This window comes from Cavia porcellus, unplaced genomic scaffold (genome assembly GCF_034190915.1).
Source record: "Cavia porcellus strain 051 isolate PalLab524CR breed Dunkin Hartley unplaced genomic scaffold, mCavPor4.1 scaffold_8, whole genome shotgun sequence".
Lineage (NCBI taxonomy): Eukaryota > Metazoa > Chordata > Mammalia > Rodentia > Caviidae > Cavia > Cavia porcellus.
In genome coordinates, this window is record NW_026947491.1 from 41,773,264 (window position 1) to 41,795,424 (window position 22,161).

Below are 22,161 nucleotides of genomic sequence, written 5' to 3' on the forward strand. Positions count from 1 at the left end.
AGTTTTTACAGTTGAATGATAGCAATACAGCATACCAGAACTTGTGAAATACAATGAAAGCAATCTAAGAGAGAAATTTATGGCAAGTAAATACCCATGTCAGGAAAACAGACAAGGCACATATAAACAACTTGATGCTGAACCTCAAATTTCTAGGAAAAGAAGAGCAGGCTAAGCCAAAATTTCATACAAGCGAGGAATTAAAAATCTATCAACAAAGAAAAGCCCAGGGCCTGATAGATTCACTGCTGGATTCTACAAGTAGTTTAGAGAAAACCTAATACCACTACTACTCAGACTCTTTAATGAAGTTGAAAGGGAAGTAGTACTTCCAAATTTATTCCTGGAAGCAAGCATTACTCTGATTCCAAAACCAGAGAAGGACTCAATTAAGAAAAAGAATTTTAGACCTATTTCCCTAATGAACGTTGATACAAAAAACCTCAGTAACATATTGGCAAACAGACTGCAGCAAATCGTCAAGAAGATTCTACACTATGATCAAGTGGGATTCATTCCAGGGGTGCAGGGATGGCTCAACATACATAGATCCATAAATGTAATCCACTGTATTAGCCAAAAACAAAAATTATGTGATCATCTCAATAGATGCAGAAAAAGCTTTTGACAAAGTCCAGCACCCATTCACAATAAAAACCCTACAGAAAATTGGAACAGATGGTCTTTGTCTCAATCTGATAAAAGCCATCTATGATAAACCAACAGCCAATATCATAGTAAATGGGAAAAAAATGAAAGCTCTCACTCTAAAGAACAAGACAGGATATACACTGTCTACCCGATTATTCACCATAATCTTGGAAACTTTAGCTGGAGCAATTAGACAAAGAAATAAAAGGAATACAGATAGGAAAGGAAAAGTTAAACTATCATTATTTGCAGGTGACATGGCACTCTACTTACAAGACCCCAAAAACTCCACCAAAAGACTTCTAGATTTAATAAACAAATTCAATAACATAGCTGGCTACAAAAACAATACTCAAAAACCAGTAGCCTTCCTGTACACAAATAAACTCACTGAGACAGAAATCAGGGAAACAATACCTTTTATAATGGCATCCAAAAAAATGAAATACCTAGGAATCAATCTAACAAAGTATATAAAAGACCTCTATGTTGAAAACTATAGTACTGTGAGAAAGGAGATTGAAGAGGATAAAAGAAAATGGAGAGAAATCGTATGCTCTTGGGTAGGAAGAACCAATATAGTGAAAATGGCCACACATCCAAAACTGTTATACAGATTCGATGCAATCCCAATTAAAATTCCTGTAGTATATCTCACAGAATTAGAGAAAACAATCCTGAAATTCATCTGGAACCAGAAGAGATCTAGAATACAAAAGGCAATCCTGAGCAACAAAGACAAGACAGGCATCACAATCCCTGACTTGAAATTATACCATAAAGCTACTGTAATAAAGTAGCATAGTCCTGGTAAAAAAAAAAAAAAGGACCCAAAAATCAGTGGAACAGATTAGAAGATGCAGGAACAACTGCGGACACACTAAGCCACTTTATCTTTTTTTTTTTTTTAATGGTAGAAGTAAATCCCCTTTATTTGCTATGGTCAACCTCCCAAGAGATGCTCAGATTTCTGGTTCCCATTTGCTGACAGGGGGACAGAGGAAGAGGGGTAGGAGAAGTGGAATGTTTGATTCGAGGCTGTGCACCAGTAGGTTCACTATTTTTTTTTGTTTGTTTGTCTTTTTCCTTTTTATCAGTACCAGGGATCGAACTTACGACTGCCTGCTTGCAAGGCAGACGCTTATGCCGCTGAGCTAAATCCCTAGCCCCCAGTAGGTTCACTATTGCTTAGCAGGGAGCCAGGCTGGTTGCTTGGTTTCCCAGCGTCCTAAGTTCCAACATGGCGTGGATCTCGGGAGACACTGGTGGTTCTCCCCCTGGAAGGGCCATAGTCTGCCATACAGCCATTGCTTACCAGGGAGGGAGGTGCTTGCTTGGTTTCTCAGGGTCCTAAGTTCCAACATGGCATGGATCTCAGGAGACAATGGTGGTTCTCCCCCTGGAAGGGCCTCAATCTGTCACACCACAGCCCCTTACCAGCGAGATGAGCTGCTTACTTCATTTCCCATGGTCCTAAGTTCCAACATGGTGGGGACCTCAGGAGACACTAGTGGTTCTTCCCCTGAAAAGGGCTGCAGTCTGCCACACCGCAGCCACTTATCAGGGAGGTGAGCCGCTTGCTTGGTTTCCCAGTGTCCTAAGTTCCAACATAAGCCACTTTATCTTTGACAAACATGCGAACACATTCACTGAAGAGCCTCTTTAATAAATAGTGCTGAGTAAACTGACTCTATATATGCTAAAGATTAAAATTAGACCCATATCTTTCAACATGTATCAAGCTGAAATAAGAATGGATCAAAGATCCTAATATTAAAACAGAAACATGAAATCTGCTGGAAGATAGCATAGGTAAAACTCTTGAAGACACTGGTGTAGGGAAAGACTATGAACAAAACCCCAATTGTACACTATCACAAAGAATCAACAACTGAGATCTCACCCTATTGAAAAGCTTTTGCCCAGTAAGAGAAACTACCAACAGTGAAGACAGAACTCACAGCATGGGAGAAAATGTCTGTCAGCTGTACCTCAGACAAAGGTGTACTATGGAGAACATATAAAGAACTAAAAAAAAAAAATCAGTCCTCTCAGATTTAAAGATCCAATCAAAAATGGGCATCTGAGAGGACTACATACTTCTCAGATGAGGAAATACAAACAGCAAATAAGTATGTGAAAAAATTGGTCATTTGAGAGATGCAAATTAAAGCAACACTGAGATTCCATCTCATGCCAGAAAGAATGGCTAGTATCAAGAAATCAAGAATAACAAATGCTAAAGGGGCTGTGAGGAAAAAAGAACCCTTCTCCACTGTTGGTGGGAATGTAGACTGGTGCAACCACTGTGGAAATCAGTGTGGAAATTCCTCAGAAAGCCAGGACTAAAGGTCCCACTCAACCCAGCTGTTTCCCTGCTGGGTATCTTCCAAAAAGAATTAAAAACATCATACCCGGTGATATATGTGCACCCATGTTTATAGCAGCACAATTTGTAATAGCCAGATCTTGGAGACAACCTAAATGCCCACTGACTGAGGAATGAGTAAAAAAGATGTATTTTTATACAACTCAGCCATAAAAAAGGATAAACTGGAGGTCTCCTGTATAGGTAAATGGATGCAATTTGATACTATACTCATTAATAAGACACACATGTAAATATCATGTCTCAGTGTGAGATGCTAAAACATGTTTGTGTATGTGTATATAAAATAGTTAAGATAGTTATACCCCTGATTTCTCTGAGTTTACTGAAGTGAAAGATCTGTGCCTGTGTTGTTCATACAATTGAATGCAGATGTCTTGTGCTCTGGGTGAGTGATGCAGGGATGACAGTGAGCAGTGTATGTATCACTGTTGCCCCCTTATTGATGTGTTTTGAAATTTTGTTTTTTCTCTTTTTCTCCTTGAAATAAGAGATTTGGAAACTAAATGAACATTTGGTGTACATTTTCCATTGATTGTGTTATGCAGCTGTTGCTTTACTACTTTCTATGTTTGTGTATTTTTTTTTTTTTTGGACTGGGGATTGAACTTCAAACCTTGTGTTTGCCAGGCAGGTGCTTAGCCCATTGAGCTAAATCCCTAGCTGGTTTTGTGAGCACAGTGATTCCAAACTGATTTACTGTCCTTAAAAAGTGACTTGATCTTTCTGCTGGGCAGTTTAAATGTAACATCTTTTTTTTTTGGTCTTTTTTACAGGTCTCTCTACGCTGTTCACGCTGGCCTTGAGCTCACTTTGTAGCCCAGGCTGGTCTTGAACTCCCAATGATCCTCCTACCTCAGCCTCATGAGTGCTGGGATTACAGGCATGAGTCACCACGCCCGGCAAGATGTAACATCTTTGTATTAAACTATACTAATTTCCTGGAATATATCTAAGAGTTAGCCAATCTGTGTTTATTACGTGGGTCTAAGTTTTATTTTCTTCTTCCTCAAAAAAGTGTGATTGAATTAGAATTATAGTTGTAAGTATTTATTCTGTTCCATTGTTTTGGTTTTCTTAAAGTTATCCAGAAATATATATGTTGGATCTTGTTTGGTTTTATATCACATTTTTTTAAATCTTTTTTACTCCCTTTGTTTAATTTTTCCTCAGTGTTTATTTCCATTTACTATACATTTAGGCCAGGCAAGATGGCACATACCTGTAATCCCAGCACCTGGGAGTCTAATGCAGGAGAATCTTGCCAGGCCAGCGTGGGCTACCTATGGTATGAGTTCACAGCCAGCCTGAACCACATAGCGAGACCCTGTCTCAACACAGCAACAACAGCTAGGAGTGGTAGCACACGCCTATAATCCCAGCACTTTAGATATTGAGGCAGGAGGATCACTGCAAGTGAGCCACAAAGTAAGTTCAAGGCCTGTCTGAACTCCATAGCAAATGCCTGTGTCAAAGAAAAACAAACAAATAAAAAATATATATGGACATTTAGTCCTAGCTCTTATTTTTTGTTGATTTAGGTTACATTCCCTGGAACACAGACTCTGGGACAGATACATATGCATAAAATGTGCTAGAAAGTACCTGTGACAAAGTGACAAAGTAGAGAAAGGGTCAGATGGATGGACCAGCTGAACTGCAGTTATGATGTGCTAGTAAATAATTAACCGCCAATTGTGGGGGGCTTTGATCTATAATATATATATATATATATATATATATATATATATATATATATAGAGAGAGAGAGAGAGAGAGAGAGATAGACAGACAGATAGATAGATAGATAGATAGATAGATAGATAGATAGATAGATTTTTTGTCTTTTTCCTTTTTATCGGTACCCGGGATTGAACTCACGTCTGCCTGGTGGCAAGGTAGGTGCTTATGCCGCTGACCTAAATCTCCAGCCCCGATCTATAATATTTGACAATTTTTAGTGATAAATGGCTAATTTTAAATTAATAATGTCAGTGAACATGGACTTAGGAAGAAATACATAGTAGCACCCATTCAGATCTAGCAGACATAGCCTCTGGAGCATAGATATTAGTAAATATAGTAAAATAATTAGAAAGTAATGTTTTAAACATTTGTTAACTGATTTTGACTGTAATTTAGTTAAGTTTATATGTAATTTAAATTTTTTATAATGGCTGTGTTAATAACCTATTTACACATCTCCTTAAAATGAAACAACTGGCTCTCTTAGACCACCAGGAGCCAGCACATCACTGGCTGAGATGCAATTGCAACAAAGACCTGAGCCAATCTCATTCAGAGCTTTGAGGCTGGGGTGGCCTTTCAGGATTCTCTGCCTTTGTGCCTGGACTTCTGTATCCTGACATGGGTACCAGTCACTGTTGTGTGTGAACCTTTGGGGAAAGGATGTGACCTTGGATGAAGAGCTTTTCTTAAACTGAAGAAAATAGAGAAGTACACAGCTATCAACGTTGACAGTAACTAGGAAGGTGAGTGCATTAGGCCTGAAGTGGGTAGCTGTCTGGGGGTACACCAGAATGACTACACTTATGTGTCTTGCAGTTTTGTAGTTTCTGCTTCTAGGACTCAGTTTTTTTGGGGTTTTTTTTTGTTTGTTTGTTTTGGGTTTTTTTTTTATATTTTCATGTTATAACTTGTGGTTCTTGTTTCATTTTTTCCATTTATACTGGCTTTATAAACACTGAATTTTTGTTGTTATTTATATTTGAATATATTGAGTTTTTCTGGACTTTTAACAAATGAATCTTTTGTAAAGAATGGAAATGATTTGAGGTTTTTTCCTGGTTTTTCAGCTCAAGAGTGCCCTCTTCTGTTATTATAGTGAGGAGCTGTTTTCTCAATCTACCTTTCAGTCAAACTTGCTAATTCTCTTTTTTTCAGTTTATTACCAGGAATAATTATTTTACTTTCCAAAGTCCCTATTTATCCTAAAAGAAACACTTTCTAAAGATTATCTCTGATGTTTGTATGAATTTTCTAAGTCTTTATGACTCCAGTGACCTGAGCTAATGTGCTGTGTATCAGATCAACTCACCACTGTTCCCATTCTGGATTGGGCACCTTCCTTCTGGGAATGAATACTTGTTTAATGTTACGTTGTTTCACCAAAGCTAAGAAGAACTTCTATTTTGAACCCTTAGTCTTTTAAGCAGCACCAGTGACTGCTGCATGCTTGCAAGGATTCTGCCTGGTCTGCAGTGTAGTTTTCCCAATTTGCATATAAATTGAGTATTATAGGATTTTTAAATGTATTTAGTATCAGTTGTAGGAGTTTTTGCTTTCCTTTTTTACTATGTATAAATTTTAGAAGGTATGGGAAAAGTCATAAGAACCAAGAAAGTATGTTTTAATATGCAGAATTAATATTATGATTTAAATATCCTTTTTTCATTTATCACTTATGTTTGACATACAGTAAATAACTACATGTATATCTAGTTTGATTCCTTTAGTTGCTACATTTTTTCCATCAATTTTTATGTGTTGATCCCCTTAGTTAAAACATGTAGGTTACCTATATACCCTGTTATTATTGATAGAATTGGACAAATCCTTGTATGTTTTGGTGGTAACCCACATAACAGTCTTTCTAGGACATATCCCTATATACTTCACTAAGTACACCCAGGAGGCTTCCTAGAATGGCTGTATCAGCTTACCGTTCCACATTTTATGTTTAAGTAGTTAGTTTCCTCACATATTCATGCCAAGATTTGGTTTTATTGGCTTCTTTTTCTATGTTTAATAATCTGTCAACTTTTGCCCATAAGTTTTTGTGTGTTGGTTTGGTTGTGAAAGTTTTGGTTTTTTGAAACAGACTCTCACTACATGGTTCACACTGGCCTTGAACTCACTATGTAGCCTAGGCTCATGACAATCTTCCTGCCTCAGTCTTTCAAAGTGCTGTAATTACAGGCGTATGCTGCTATACCTTACTATGATTAACCTTAAATTTTGAAACATTTTCTATTAAGTTTAATTAATTTGAAATTATAGATTAGGTTAGAAAGAATTGACATGTTTACTAAGCTGTATTTTCTAAGAGGATAGTTTTAACTAAGAACATAATTTATCTATTTTTAAATTATTTTTGTGGTATTAGGGACTAAACTCAGGGCCTCTGCATCCAGCCCAATTTATTTGTTTATTTGTTTACTTACTTACAGACAGGGTCTCACTGAGTTGTCCAGTCTGGGCTCAAAACTTGTAGTCCTTCTGCTCCAGTCTCTCAGTGTACTGGGATTTCAGATATGTGCCGCCATAACTTGTTTATAACTCTTTTTATCTGATCGTGGAATTTTAAAAAGGCATTTCCCCTCTATTTTCTGGAATAATTTAATTGACAAAAGGGTTATCTGTTCCTTGAAGATTTGATAAAACTTACTATAAAGCCTCCTACAAACCTTACTACTTTTTTATAAATAAAGCCTGAAATCACCATTGTATTTCTAAGTATTTACTATGCTCATTCATAATTTTCTTCTGTCAATTTTAAAATATAATTTTCCAAGAATTATCATCTTTACCCTATATTATTAAACATACTGGCCTATAGTTAGCTGTAATATGAGTGTGTGTGGTGCTGGTGATTGAACCCATGGGCTTCTGCATGCTAAGGAAACACTGTATCACTGATCTAAAACCCTAGCCCCATCATAGTATTTTCTTTGTTGTGCCTGTAGCTATTTCCCTTTATTTCATTGTGTAATTTGATTATTTGCATCTTTTCTTTCTTAATGAGCTCATTAGAAGTTTATCTTAGTGCTCGCTTCGGCAGCACATATACTAAAATTGGAACGATACAGAGAAGATTAGCATGGCCCCTGCGCAAGGATGACACGCAAATTCGTGAAGCGTTCCATATTTTTATTGATGAAGTACAAAATGAAATAGACAGACTTAATGAACAAGCCAGTGAGGAGATATTGAAAGTAGAACAGAAATATAACAAACTCCGCCAACCATTTTTTCAAAAGAGATCAGAACTGATCGCCAAAATCCCCAATTTTGGGGTAACAACATTTGTTAACCATCCACAAGTGTCTGCACTGCTTGGGGAAGAAGATGAAGAAGCATTGCATTATTTGACCAGAGTTGAAGTGACAGAATTTGAAGACATAAAATCAGGTTACAGAATAGATTTTTATTTTGATGAAAATCCTTACTTCGAAAATAAAGTTCTTTCCAAAGAATTTCATCTGAATGAGAGTGGTGACCCATCTTCAAAGTCCACTGAAATCAAATGGAAATCTGGAAAGGATTTGACGAAACGTTCAAGTCAAACACGGAATAAAGCCAGTAGGAAGAGGCAGCATGAAGAACCTGAGAGCTTTTTTACTTGGTTTACTGACCATTCTGATGCAGGTGTGGATGAGTTAGGAGAGGTCATCAAAGATGACATTTGGCCAAATCCATTGCAGTACTATTTGGTTCCTGATATGGATGATGAGGAAGGGGAAGGAGAAGAAGATGATGATGATGATGAAGAAGAAGAATGATTAGAAGACATTGATGAAGAAGGAGATGAAGATGAGGGTGAAGAAGATGAAGATGATGACGAAGGAGAGGAAGGAGAGGTGGATGAAGAAGATGACTAATTGAACACTGATGGATTCCAGTCTTCTTGTTTTTTCCTTTTTTTAAAATTTTAATTTTAATTTTCTCCAGTCCCTGGGAGCAAGTTACAGTCTTTTTTCCCCCTCTTGTGCTCAGTCACCCTGTTCTTGAGGTCTCTCTTCTCACACACCGTGGTTCTCAACTTTGTGGGGTGAAACCTTGAACGGAACACAGTGGGAAAAGGATCTCTACAACCTTCTGTTCTAAATTCATTTTGATCCCCTCCTATCTCCACACTCACTTTTGGAATCAACACCACCACCGTGCTCTGTGGGAAAAAAGAAAACCCTCCACTCCCTTCACTCTGCTGGAAGCTGGAGGGGGCTAGGCCCATGTGTAGTAGTGCATAGAATTCTAGCTTTTTTCCTCCTTTCTCTGTATATTGGGCTCAGAGATTACACTGTGTCTCTATGTGAATATGGACAGTTAGCATTTACCAACATGTACCTGTCTACTTTCTCTTGTTTAAAAAAAGATTTTTAAAAAACTTTAAAAAATGGGGTATAGAAGGTCAGCAGAGGGTGGGTTTGAGATGTTGGGTGGGTTAAGCGGGCATTTGACAACATGGCTTCTCCTTTGGCATGTTTAATTGTGATGTTAACAGACATCCTTGCAGTTTAAGATGACACTTTCAAAAATAAAATTATCTCCTAATGATGACTTGAGCCCTGCCACTCGATGGGAGAATCAGAACCTGTAGGGTTTTATTTGGAATTGACATTCTCTAATGTAATTTTGTTGGTTTATTTTTAAAATCTTTTTTTTGTTTTCACTGGAAAGGAAAAGGTGATGCGCAGTTTTAAATGTTCAAAGTGTACAAGTTGCTTTGTTACAATAAAACTACATGTGTACACACACAAAAAAAGAAGTTTATCTTACTCATCTTTATAAATAAGATGGTAAAAATAAGTCCTAATTATAATTAAAATTACAACAAATATTAATCAGTTAAAACCACCATTGAGAAAGCAGAAACTCAGTTTGAGTCTCAGACTAGATTTAAAAATTTAAGACTAACAGTATGTTAGCTATAAAAGGCATATTTTTAAAATTTGGACAAGTTGAAAGTTAAAGTATATAAGAACATGTTCCAGTCTACTAATCACACACACGTGCATGTGCACACACGCACACACACACACACACACACACACGCGCACCCACCCAAAGCCCCAAACCAGGTAGTTTTCATATTAGTTAAATTTAAGCTAAAATTCAAAAGAGAATGTGTGACTAGGGACAATGCATAAGAAATAGGCTTGGTGCCTGTATGAGTTATGCAACACTCTGGGTCCAATCCCTAACCCCAGCACTGCAAAGGAATAAAAGATCAAAAGAAGTCAGCTTGTGTCTGACCAAGTGGACGTATAAACTAGGTAGTTGTATATAGAGAAGTAGAATTCAGGGGCAAAGTTCAAAGTCAAAGCAGAGATATAAATTTAGTGATCAGCACATATGTGGTATTTGAAAGCCATAAGACTGGGTGAGACCATCAAAGGAATGTAAACCTGAAAGGAAGTCTAAGGAGAAAACTCTAGTCCAGTTCAATATTTTCAGGTCAGAGAGATAAAGAAGCTTCAAAAAAGATGAACAAATGGTCAGGAAGGTAGGAAGCAAATCAGAGTATGCTGTTCTGGAAGCCATGTGAAAATATTATGTCAAAGAAAGTACCCGGCAGTTTTAAATGCTGCTGAAAATTGATCATTAGTTATAACAAGGAGGTTTTGATGATCTTGATAAGAGCAGGTTTGATGGGAAAACAGCCACAAAACCCAAATTTATAAAGGTTTAGGAGAGGAAGGAAATTGGTCACAATGAATTTATATAGTTTTCTTAAAAAGGAATTCTACTCTAAAGAGTAGTAAAGGGCAATAGGTGGCAAAGTGGTTATGACATAGGTGCTTATTTTTTTAATTAAAGGAGATTTGTGTTGGAGAAGGAAAAAGTGATAGAGACAAGGAAAGAAGGAGAGAGAAAAAGAGGAATGACCAGAGCAGTGTCCTTGAATAGGAGAGAGGAGATGGGATCTAATGTGTACACCAAGAGGCCAACGTTCAGTGAGAGTCAGACAGTTCATCCCCAGGTAACAAAAGAAAAGTAGATAAATGAGGGAGATTGCTCCCAGTGCAATAAAGAGCTAAATTATCACCAAGGATGAATATAGAAGAGAAAGTCTTAAAAATCTGAGGAAGGTGGAGAAGATACAGAGTTATCCAGGAGGGGCAAGTGAATGGAGAAACAGATAGGATGTTTGCCACGCAGCATTCTGAGGCCTTTAGAGGGTAATGAATATTTAAACTGAGACCAGTCAGCAAGTTCAAAATGGGTCTTTTTCCTACAGAGACATGCAGCTGCCAGAGGGCAGGTATGAAGTAGACAGAGAAAACTGTATTTAATTGGGCTGTGGTCAGCCTAGTACTCACTACAAAGTGAGTAGGATTTGATAGTATATGCGAGGACTGATTTTAATTATGACTATGGAGTTTAAGCCGGATATCAAAGGAAGGAAGGACAAGAAGCAGTGACACACAGTAAGAAGCTGGTGTACAGATTTTTGTGGAAATCAAAGAATGGTCAGAGCAGGTGTGGTGGTTTATTCTGCAGTCCCAGCACTCTGGGATGCTGTGGCAGGAGGATTGAGTTTGATTCCATCCTGGGCAATTTAGTAACTTAGAGAGACTACATCAAAATCATCTCAAAATTTATTATTTAAAAACGTTTTTTTGAGACAGGATCTCATTATGTAGTGCAGGCTGACCTTCAACTCACTTATGTACCCAGGCTGGCCTCAGCTCACAGTGATCCTCTTGCCTCAGCCTCCTGAGTGCTGGAATTATAGGCATGTGCCACCATACCTGCCTATCTCAAAATTTAAAAAGGGCTGGGGTTGTAGTTTAGTGAGAAGAACTTGTACTGCACAAAAAAGGGGGCAGAGAATGATGAACATATTCATGACCAGTTGGTTTTATGCCCCTGATGCAAGGATAGTTCAACATACATAAATCAATAAATTAATATATAGGGCCAGGGATATAGCTCAGTGGCACAGCCTCTGCCTAGTGAGTGCAAAGTTATGAGTTCAATTCCCAGTACCAAAAAATTTTCTCTCTCTCTCTCTCTCTCTCTCTCTCTCTCTCTATATATATATATATATATATATATATATACCCGTGTGTATGTATTAGGATCAAAGAAGAAATTTACAATCATCTCAATTGATGATGAAAGAGCTTTGACAAAATCTAATACCCTTTCATTATGAAACCCTATTAAAATAGGTATAAAAGGACCTTACTTGAAAATGATGAAATCTATATATGACAAACCAACAGTCAATATCATATTAGGGAAAAACTGAAAGAATTCTTCTACTATGAGGAATGTAATCATTATGTACTGCAAACAAGCACTAATAAAAATTTTAAAAATAACAAATTTGGCACTAAAATGTATGGCATAATTCTCTTCTGTAAATAAAAGATAAAATACAAAAAAAAAACCTTACCAAAAAACAGCCAGGTGTAGTGGCACATGCCTATAATCCCAGCACTCAGGAAGCTGAGGCAGGAGGATTACAATGAGTTCAAGGCCAGTCTGGGCTACACAGTTCAAAACCAGCCCACACTGGGGAGACTCTGTTTCAACAAAATAAAAAAAACCTAACTGCTTCTAAAGTCTGGAATGAGTCAAGATTGTCCACTTTTTCCTCCTCAATTCAATGTAGTATTCAAAACTTTGACCAGAGCAATAAGGCAAGAATAAAAGGAATCATGGATAGGAAAGAAAGAAGTCAAATTATCCTTATTTGCAGATGATATTTGCAGATGATACAGTTCTTTAATAGGAGATCCAAAAAACTCCACCAAAAGTCTTTTAGATTTGATAAGCAAAGTTAGCAAAGTGACTGGATTTATAACCAATACACAAAACCAATTGTAGTTTCTTTTGAGACAGTGGCTCTCTGCTCGCTGTGGAATTCAGGCTGGCGTTGATCTCACTGTCTAATTGAAGCTGGCCTCAAATTCACAGATTCTCCTGCTTCAGCTTTCTGAGTGCCGCAATTACAGGTATGCACCACTACACCTGGAACCAATTATGTTTCTACACACCAATAACAAACCCACCAAGAATGAAATCAGGAAACTAATTCCATTTACAATAGCTTCATAAAAAATTAAATAGGAATCAACCTAACTAAGGAAGTGAAAGACTCTATAATAAAAATTACAGGATTCTGAAGGTAGCAATTGAAGAGAGCATTAGCAAATGCAAAGGCATACTCCTGTTCTTGGGTGACCAGAATTAATATTGTTAAAATGACTATATTACCAAAAGCAATCTATAGATTCAATACAGTCCCTATTAGAATACCAACAGGAATCTTGAATTTCATTTGTAATCAAAAAGGACCCAGAATAGCCAAAGCAACTCTTAGCGAAAAGAGCAGGCAGTGCTAGAATATCATTGTTCTGGGCTTCAAACTATTCTATTAAGCCATATGACAAAAAATAATGTGCTACTGCCACACACACAAAAAAAATACGCAATAGAAGACATGGTAACTAATTCAAGTACCCACCACCCATCTATTTTTTTTTTAAGAGGCAGGGTCTCGCTATGCAGTTCAGGCTGGGCTTGAGCTCACTTTGTAGCCCAGGCTAGTCTTGAACTTGCTATGATCCTCCTGCCTCAGCCTCCCGAGTGCTGGGATTACAGGGGTGAGCCACCACGCCTGGCTCAACCCATCTATTTTTGACAAAGAGGACAAAAGCAACATATCCTGGAGAAAAGTCAGTCTGACAAGTGGTGTCGGGAAAACCAGATATCCACAAGGAAAGACTGAAACTATCTCTCTCCTGTACTAATATCAAACCAAAATGGATCAAAGACCTAGATACAAAACAAGAAACATGGAACCTTTTGGAAGATAGCATAGAGGAAACACCTAAAGCTATAGGCTCAGGCAAAGACTTCTTGAACAAGAATCCAAAAGCACAGGAAAAAAATATCAGGCACATCAAAGGGAACAACAGAGTGAAGAGGCAACTGACCAAATGGGAGAAAATCTTGGAAACTACTCTTTTGATGTAATATTAATTTCTAGAATATAGAGAATTATTAAAACTGACCCCTATAAAACAGTGAATCTAATGTTTAAAATAAACAAGCAAATGAGCTGAATAGATACTTCTCAAAAGAGGTTTAAATGGCCAAAAAGTATATGATAAATGTTCAACATCTCTAGCCATCAGGGAAATACAAATTAAAACTGTATTGAGATTACATTTCACCCCAGTCACAATGTCTGTCATTAAGAATACAAAAACAATGAATGTTGCCAAGGATGCAGGGGATAAGGAACACTCATATATTGTTGCTGGAAATGTAAATTAGTACAACTATTACAGAAATCAGTATGTCGCCCTTTTCCTAACAATACAAAAACAGGAATGAAAGGTTCTTGCCCTAGTATAAATTATTGACCATTATGGCGATGGTCTAACATGGCGGAAGGCCAAAGTGGGAACGCCTACCATTTCCTGCTTCTTCTTTATCCCTAATTGCAACTCCCCTTCCTGTTTGCATGCAGAGAGAATTCCAATCAGTTCTTCACACGTCATCAATATCTGCCCCATGCACCACTTCAATCAGAGGTCATATAACCCTCTGCCTCTCTGTATCTAGTCGAAGGAGACAGCCTAGCTGACATGGGTTGTGTGCTCCTTTCCACGGACTCAACTCAATAAATCAGTTCATTTTGTACTTTTACTTCTCTATTGTGCCAGAATACTCTTAACATGATGCATCTCAAGTTCTTCCAAAAACCAAGAGCAACTCAATCCTGAAATTAACAGGAGCAGAAATTAAAGTTTTGATTGGTTCTATCCTGTTGTGTTTTGATTTTATTATGTGTGATAGTACAACTTTGAGGAAAATGAGATATTATAGTAGCCATTGCTCATTTCCTATTATCTGGTTTTGAAGCCCTATAATGCTTTCATTCTTTTGAATCATTTTATGCTATTTTGTTATGTTTGCTATTATTGTATGTGAAGGTATATGCTTGCCAGGCAGGTGCTGTGCCACTAAACCAAATCCCCAGTCCAATAAAATATAATTTAAAACAATTGAAATAAACTCATTTGATAAGATCAGTAGCAAAATAGATGCATTCCAAGATCAGGTCAAGGAACATTTCCAAATGACCCTGGGAAGAAATGAGATGAAGAATATGAAAGTTAGAGATGAGATAATTGGGCATAAAAATGATAAATTTATATAACAGTCCTAACAGGAGATAGGAAAAAAGTAAAATCAATGCATGAAAAAACAAGTGAGAACCTTCAAAGAAAGTTTATATTAAAATAGTTCATATAAACTTCCACTGAGTTACATGTCTACTTTTGTTTCAGTAGCATGTTTTTGTTTTGTTATGGGTGGATATAAAAAAAGGAATACTGATGCTATCTTAATAAAGGCAAGATAACTATTTCATCATCTTAGCAAAGGGAAGTAGGTAATTCTAAGGACTTACTGAGCAAAAGAGCAGCTCACTCAGTAAGAAAATGAATCAGAATGGTATCAGGCTTTATAAGAGTAACATTAGAAACAGGTAAACGAGCAACATTTTCAAAGTATTGAAAACAAACTTTGACTCTAAATTTTTATATTTAGCTAAACTATAATTTAAATGTGAACAAACAATAAATATATTCTCAGACCTTCAAGTTCTTAGCAAATTATCATAAAAATCCTTTTGAAAATAGTTTTGGAGCCTGGGTTACAAAGAGAGCTTAAGACCAGCCCAAAATGCATAATGAAACCCTGTCTCAAAAAGACAGAAAAAAAGAGAGAGAGAAAGAGAGAGAGAGAGAGAGAAAGAAAATAGTCCTGGAAAAGTAATATGCCAAAAATATATAAGAAATCTTATAAAGAAGGAAAAATGGGAAAATAACTTTGTTGTCAATGAACATCATCAGGCATGGTAGTGTACCCCTATAATCCCAGAACTCAGGAGGCTGAAGCAGGAGGATTGCCATGAGTTAGAGGCCAGCCCTGGGTTACAAAGTGAGTTCAAGGCCTGACTAAACTGCATGGAAAGATCCTGCATCAAAAAAAAAAAGATATATATTAAAATATGTCTAGCTTTATTATAACTAGAAGTAAAGGTAATTTGTCTTAATCTCATGATGTCTCAATAAATTTAGTATTAAAGTATTTATACAAGTGTTTATTTTCCTGAACCATGTATACATTTTTTGGGCAGACTCAGTAGATACGTTGGTTTAAGAGTGCTGGATGATTGGAATCTAAACTTATTTGAACTTTTAAAACTTGTATCTTTTTTGGTACCAGGGATTGAACTCATGACCTCATGCTTGTGGGCAGGCACTTATGCCACTGAGCTAAACCTGCAGCCCTCTTCCTTTTTTCACCACAAGTCACAGATATTGGTTTTTTCTAATATGTCTGGTTGCTGGTTTTTCAGTTTTTATAAGAATAAAAATCATCCTTTTGTAGTCAAAAAATAAAATAAGTGTAAAAATTGAGTCAACGTTTCTGTTTTCAATACTTTGAAAATGTTGCTCATTTACTTTTTTTTTTTTTTTTTTTTTTGGTCTTTTTCGTTTTTATGGTACCGGGGATCGAACTCACGACTGCCTGCTTGCAAGGCAGGCGCTTATGCCGCTGAGCTAAATCCCCAGCCCCCATTTATCTGTTTCTAATATTAGCCTTGTAAAGCCTGATACCATTCTGATTCATTTTCTTAGTAAGCTGCTCATTTACTCAGCAAGTTTTTAGAATTACCTACTTCCCTTTCCTATGATGATGAAATAGTTATCTTGCTAGCCAGCGTGGTACATTGATACAGAGATATACCATAAAACTCACATATAACCTCATAATGTAAAAAGCAATAGCTGACGTCTGGCTCCCCTGTGAAAATGCTGCCTTACCTGAAACCCTCTCAAATTATACATTGTGGTAGATTAACTAATGGCCAACATTAGTGGGAATGCCCAGTTGAACTGAGTCAGGGTGGTTCTAGGTATGGAAGACTCGTCTGAGAATTGCTGCCAGTGATATAAAAGGAGAATTGGAGGGGAAGATTGTACGTTGTTGATTTTCCTGAGAAGCTTGCCTCCTATGGTTTTCAGGACCCAACTGTTCTCTTAGGAGGAGCAGCTTGGGTCCTCATTGTCACCAGGGATGGCTGCTGTTATCTCCAGAAGAGATCTGATCTTCCCCTTGAGTGTTGTTTCTGGCTCCAGTGAAGAGTCCTCGGCCTTCCAGCACAGGTCCTTCACTGGCCAATGCAGAAATTCTAGCTTTCACACTAACCGACCTTTGTGACCTCCTGGTGCAGATCCTTGATACTGACTTGCATGAGACATTGAGGTGAGCTGTAGGCTTTCAGGAGAACTCATGCAGCCCTCAAGCTATATTCTTGGGGTCTCTAGCATGCAGACAGATCTCATGCACTCTTCTGCTTTTGACCTTTCAGGTGATTATAAAATAAACATATAAATTACATATCCTGAGTTAAATCTGTCCCCTTGCAAACTGCTAACTCTAGTAACTCTGACTACAGTATACATACAGTTCCCACATTGTCCTGAAAGTGACACAGGAATCCTCTTCATTCCTTGTTACTGTTTTCAGATCATTTTTGTGTTCCCTAATCACACCCAACTTTAAATCTTTTTCTCCAAGAAACCCTAGGAACGATGTATATAGAAGAAAATATATCCCATCCACCTCATATATCGGACACAATAGCCACTGAAATTGACAAGCAACTCCAGGAAGCTTTAAAGAAATTCAAACTCGAAATAATCTCCCAGATAAAAGAAGAAATGATAAAAGAAATGAAAGAGATTCTAAATATATCTAAAGAAAACACAGATAAAAAATTGGAGGAACTAAACAAAAAGATAGAATCCCTAGACGAGCAATATAAGAAACAAACAGAATACATAATGCAGATGCACAGAGATATACAGGAAATAAAAAACTCCACTGAAAGTTGTAAAAACTGCCTTAATGAAAGTGAAGATAGAATTTCAGACCTTGAAGACAGGATTGCAGCTAGTGAACAGGAAAGGAAAGATCTTTTGAAAATAACAAGGAACCAGGAAACAACAATTCAACAACTGCAAGACGATGCAAAGAAGAATAACATAAGAATGATAGGGATTAATGAAAGAGAGGGAGACAACATGAAGGATGTCAGGAGGATATTTAGAGAAGTAATAGCTGAAAATTTCCCAAGCATGAGATCAGAAACTGACATCAGGATCAGTGAAGCATATAGAACTCCAAACAGTCATAACCAAAATAAAACTACACCCAGACATATAATAGTCACCATCCCAGAAATCCAACACAAGAATAGATTATTAAAAGCTGTCAGAGAGAAAAGACAAATCACTTATAAAGGAAAACCTATCAGAATCACAGCAGACTTCTCAGCACAAACGATAAAGTCAAGAAGAGCATGGAGTGAAGTATTCCAGATCCTAAAGCAAAATGATTTCCAACCAAGACTGATATATCCTGAAAAACTATCATTCAAAATAGATGGTGCAATACGATACTTCCATGACAAAGAACAGCTGAAGAACTTCATGAACACCAAACCAACCCTGCAAAAAATATTGAAAGACAGTTTAGATACACAAAGGAAAAAACCACTAAGCAAAGCAAATAATTAAACAGAACCGAAAGATAAAGATGCAACAGCAGAGAGATAACATTCCTACAATTAACCAGCATTTAACAGTAATAACCATTAATGTAAATGGTCTCAATGCACCAATCAAAAGAAACAGACTAGCAGAATGGATCAAGAAACAAAATCCAACCATATGCTGTTTACAGGAAACCCATCTAACCCAGAAAGATACTCACAGACTGAAAGTCAAAGGATGGAAAACAATTCTTCATGCAGCAGGAATCCAAAAAAAGGCAGGAGTAGCCATTCTGTTTGCAGACAACGTGAACTTTAAACCAACAATGACCATAAAGGACAAAGAAGGTCACTACATACTCGTAAGGGGAAAACTCCAAGAGGAAGAGATAACTATCTTAAATATATACGCACCAAACTCCAGAGCACCCAGTTATATAAAACAATTATTAACAGAAATGAAAACTCAAATTATCAGTAACACAATTGTAACAGGAGACCTTAATACACCACTGACACCAAGGGACAGATCAACCAGACAGAAAATGAGCAAAGAAATAACAGAACTGAATCACACCTGTGAACAAATGGGTTTGATAGACATATACAGAATGTTCCACCCAACAACATCAGAATACACATTCTTCTCAGCAGTACATGGATCATTTTCTAAAATAGACCATATATTAGCTCACAGAACATATTTAAGCAAATGCAAAAGAGTTGAAATCATCCCTTGCATATTATCGGATCATAGCGCTCTGAAATTAGAAATTAATGACAAAGGATACTGCAAAAATTCCGCAAACACATGGAAACTAAATAACACACTCTTGAGTAATCAGTGGGTCACAGAAGAAATTAAAGAAGAAATTAAACAATACCTAAAAGAAAATGAAAATGCAGATACAACTTACCGGAATCTGTGGGATGCAATGAAAGCCGTTCTGAGAGGAAAATTTATTGCACTGAGTTCCCACATCAGGAAAACAGAACGAATACAAGTAAATAACTTGATGCTACAACTCAAACAGCTAGAAAAAGAGGAGCAAGTCAAGCCCAAAGCCAAAAGAAGAGAGGAAATTATAAGAATCAGAGCAGAAATCAATGCAATAGAGACTAAGAAAACAATCCAAAGAATCAACGAATCAAAGAGTTGGTTCTTTGAAAGAGTAAATAAAATCGATAAGCCCCTAGCCAACCTTATTAAAAAAAGGAAAGAAAAAGCTCAAATTCATGCAATAAGAAATGAAAAAGGAGAAATCACTACAGACCCAATAGAAATACAGAGGATCATCAACACCTATTTCGAAAACCTCTACTCTCAAAAGTTTGATAACACAGAAGAAATAGACAGATTCTTAGAAGCATATGAAGTACCAAAGCTAGATCAAGAGGATATAAAACTGTTGAATAACCCAATCTCTGCTAATGAAATTGAGAATGTAATTGGGTCCTTGCCCACCAAGAAGAGCCCAGGCCCAGATGGATTCACTGCAGAATTCTACAAGAAATATAAAGAAGACCTAATGCCGACACTCCTCAAACTATTCAATGAAATTGAAAGGGAAGCAATCCTTCCTAAGTCATTCCTGGAAGCAAATATTACTCTAGTACCAAAACCTGAGAAAGACCCAACTATAAAAGAGAACTATAGACCGATCTCCCTAATGAACACAGATGCAAAAATCCTCAATAAAATATTGGCAAATAGGATCCAGCAAATCATCAAGAAGATTATACACCATGACCAGGTGGGATTCATCCCAGGAATGCAAGGATGGTTCAACATACGCAAATCAATAAATGTAATCCACCATATCAATAAAGCCAAAAATAAGAATCACATGATCATCTCTATAGATGCAGAAAAAGCCTTCGATAAGGTCCAACACTTATTCATGATAAGAACTTTACAGAAAATTGGAATAAATGGTCTTTACCTCAATATAATAAAGGCCATTTATGACAAACCAACAGCCAGCATCATACTAAATGGCCAAAAATTGAAAGCCTTTACTTTAAAATCGGGTACAAGACAAGGATGTCCTTTATCACCACTCCTATTTAATATAGTACTGGAAGTACTAGCCAGAGCAATTAGGCAAGAAAGAGAAATAAAAGGGGTAAAGATAGGAAAAGAAGAAGTTAAATTATCATTGTTTGCAGATGACATGATACTCTACATAGAAGACCCCCTAAACTCCATTGAAATACTCTTAGATACAATAAATAAATTCAGTAATGTGGCTGGATACAAAATCAATACTCAGAAATCAATAGCATTCCTATACACGAACAACAAAATTACAGAGAGGGAAATAAGAGAAACTGGACTATTCACATTAGCAAGCAAAAAAATGAAATATTTAGGAATTACTCTTACGAAAGAAGTGAAAGACTTATACAGTGAAAATTATAATACACTGAAAAAGGAAATTGAAGATGATCTCAGAAAATGGAAAGACATCCCTTGCTCATGGATAGGAAGAACAAACATTGTGAAAATGGCCATTCTCCCAAAACTGTTATACAGATTCAATGCAATCCCAATAGAAATACCATCAACATACCTTATAGATCTAGAGAAATCACTCCTAAATTTCATCTGGAACCAGAAGAGACCTAGAATCACAAAGGCAATTCTAAGCAGCAAAGACAAAGCAGGAGGCATCACAATCCCTGACTTGAAGTTATACTACAAAGCAACAGTAGTAAAATCAACATGGTATTGGAATCAAAACAGAGCTGAAGATCAGTGGAATAGATTAGAAGATACAACCACAACTACGAACACACTCAACCACCTTATTTTTGATAAAGGAGCCAAGCAGGTTCACTGGAAGAATGACAGTCTCTTTAATAAATGGTGCTGGAAAAACTGGCTCTCCATTTGCCGAAAACTAAAGCTAGACCCATGTCTATCACCATGTACTAAATTAAAATGTAAATGGGTCAAAGATCTGAATATTAAAACAGAAACACTAAATCTATTGGAAGACAAAATAGGTAGAAACCTTGGAGACATAGGAGTAGGTAAAGAATTCATGAACAGGACTCAAACCGCACGGGAAATACTTCCCAGAATCAATAACTGGGACCACTTCTTATTAAAAAGTTTCTGCATGTCAAAAGAAATCTCCAGCATAGTGAAAAGAAAACCCACAAACTGGGAAAAGATTTTAGTGAACTCTCTCTCAGACAAGGGCCTCTTGTCTAAAACATACAAAGAATTAAAGAAACTCAGACCTCCGAAATTCAAAGATCCAATCCAAAAATGGGCATCTGAGATGAATATGCAATTCTCAGATGAAGAAATGCAAATGGCAAATAAATACATGAAAAAATGCTCATCATCATTGGTCATTAGAGAAATGCAAATTAAAACCACACTGAGATACCATCTCACTCCTGAAAGAATGGCCAGGATCAAGAAAACCGACAACAAATGCTGGAGAGGCTGTGGGGAAAAAGGAACTCTCCTGCACTGCTGGTGGGAGTGTAGACTGGTACAGCCTTTGTGGAGATCTGTCTGGAGATTTCTCAAAAAGTTGGGACTGGAAATCCCATTTATTCCAGCTATTCCACTTCTAGGCATATTCCCAGAAGAACTGAAAGCATCATACCACAGTGATATATGTGCACCTATGTTTATAGCAGCACAATTTGTAATCGCCAGATCTTGGAAACAACCCAAGTGTCCATCAACTGAGGAATGGATAAAAAAGTTGTGGTATTTCTATACAATGGAGTATTATTCAGCTATAAAGAAGGATCACATTGAGATATT

General features: G+C 37.0%; 1 protein-coding gene and 1 non-coding gene across 2 annotated transcripts; both read left to right on the top strand.

Moving 5' to 3' along the window:
- The first annotated feature begins 7,800 nt into the window (after positions 1-7,800).
- LOC100713130 (protein SET-like) lies at positions 7,801-9,345 on the top strand. The gene has a single exon (XM_013159106.3). The coding sequence runs from the start codon at positions 7,801-7,803 to the stop codon at positions 8,560-8,562; it is 762 nt and encodes a 253-aa protein (XP_013014560.3). The 3' UTR covers positions 8,563-9,345.
- Positions 7,826-7,932, top strand: LOC111753351 (U6 spliceosomal RNA). The gene has a single exon (XR_002788159.1). It is a non-coding gene; the product is annotated as a U6 spliceosomal RNA (small nuclear RNA).
- Positions 9,346-22,161: the final 12,816 nt, after the last annotated feature.

What these genes read in the sequence shown, in the direction of transcription:
- LOC100713130 (XM_013159106.3), top strand. Translation starts at nt 7,801, where the DNA reads ATGAGCTCATTAGAAGTTTATCTTAGTGCTCGCTTCGGCAGCACATAT.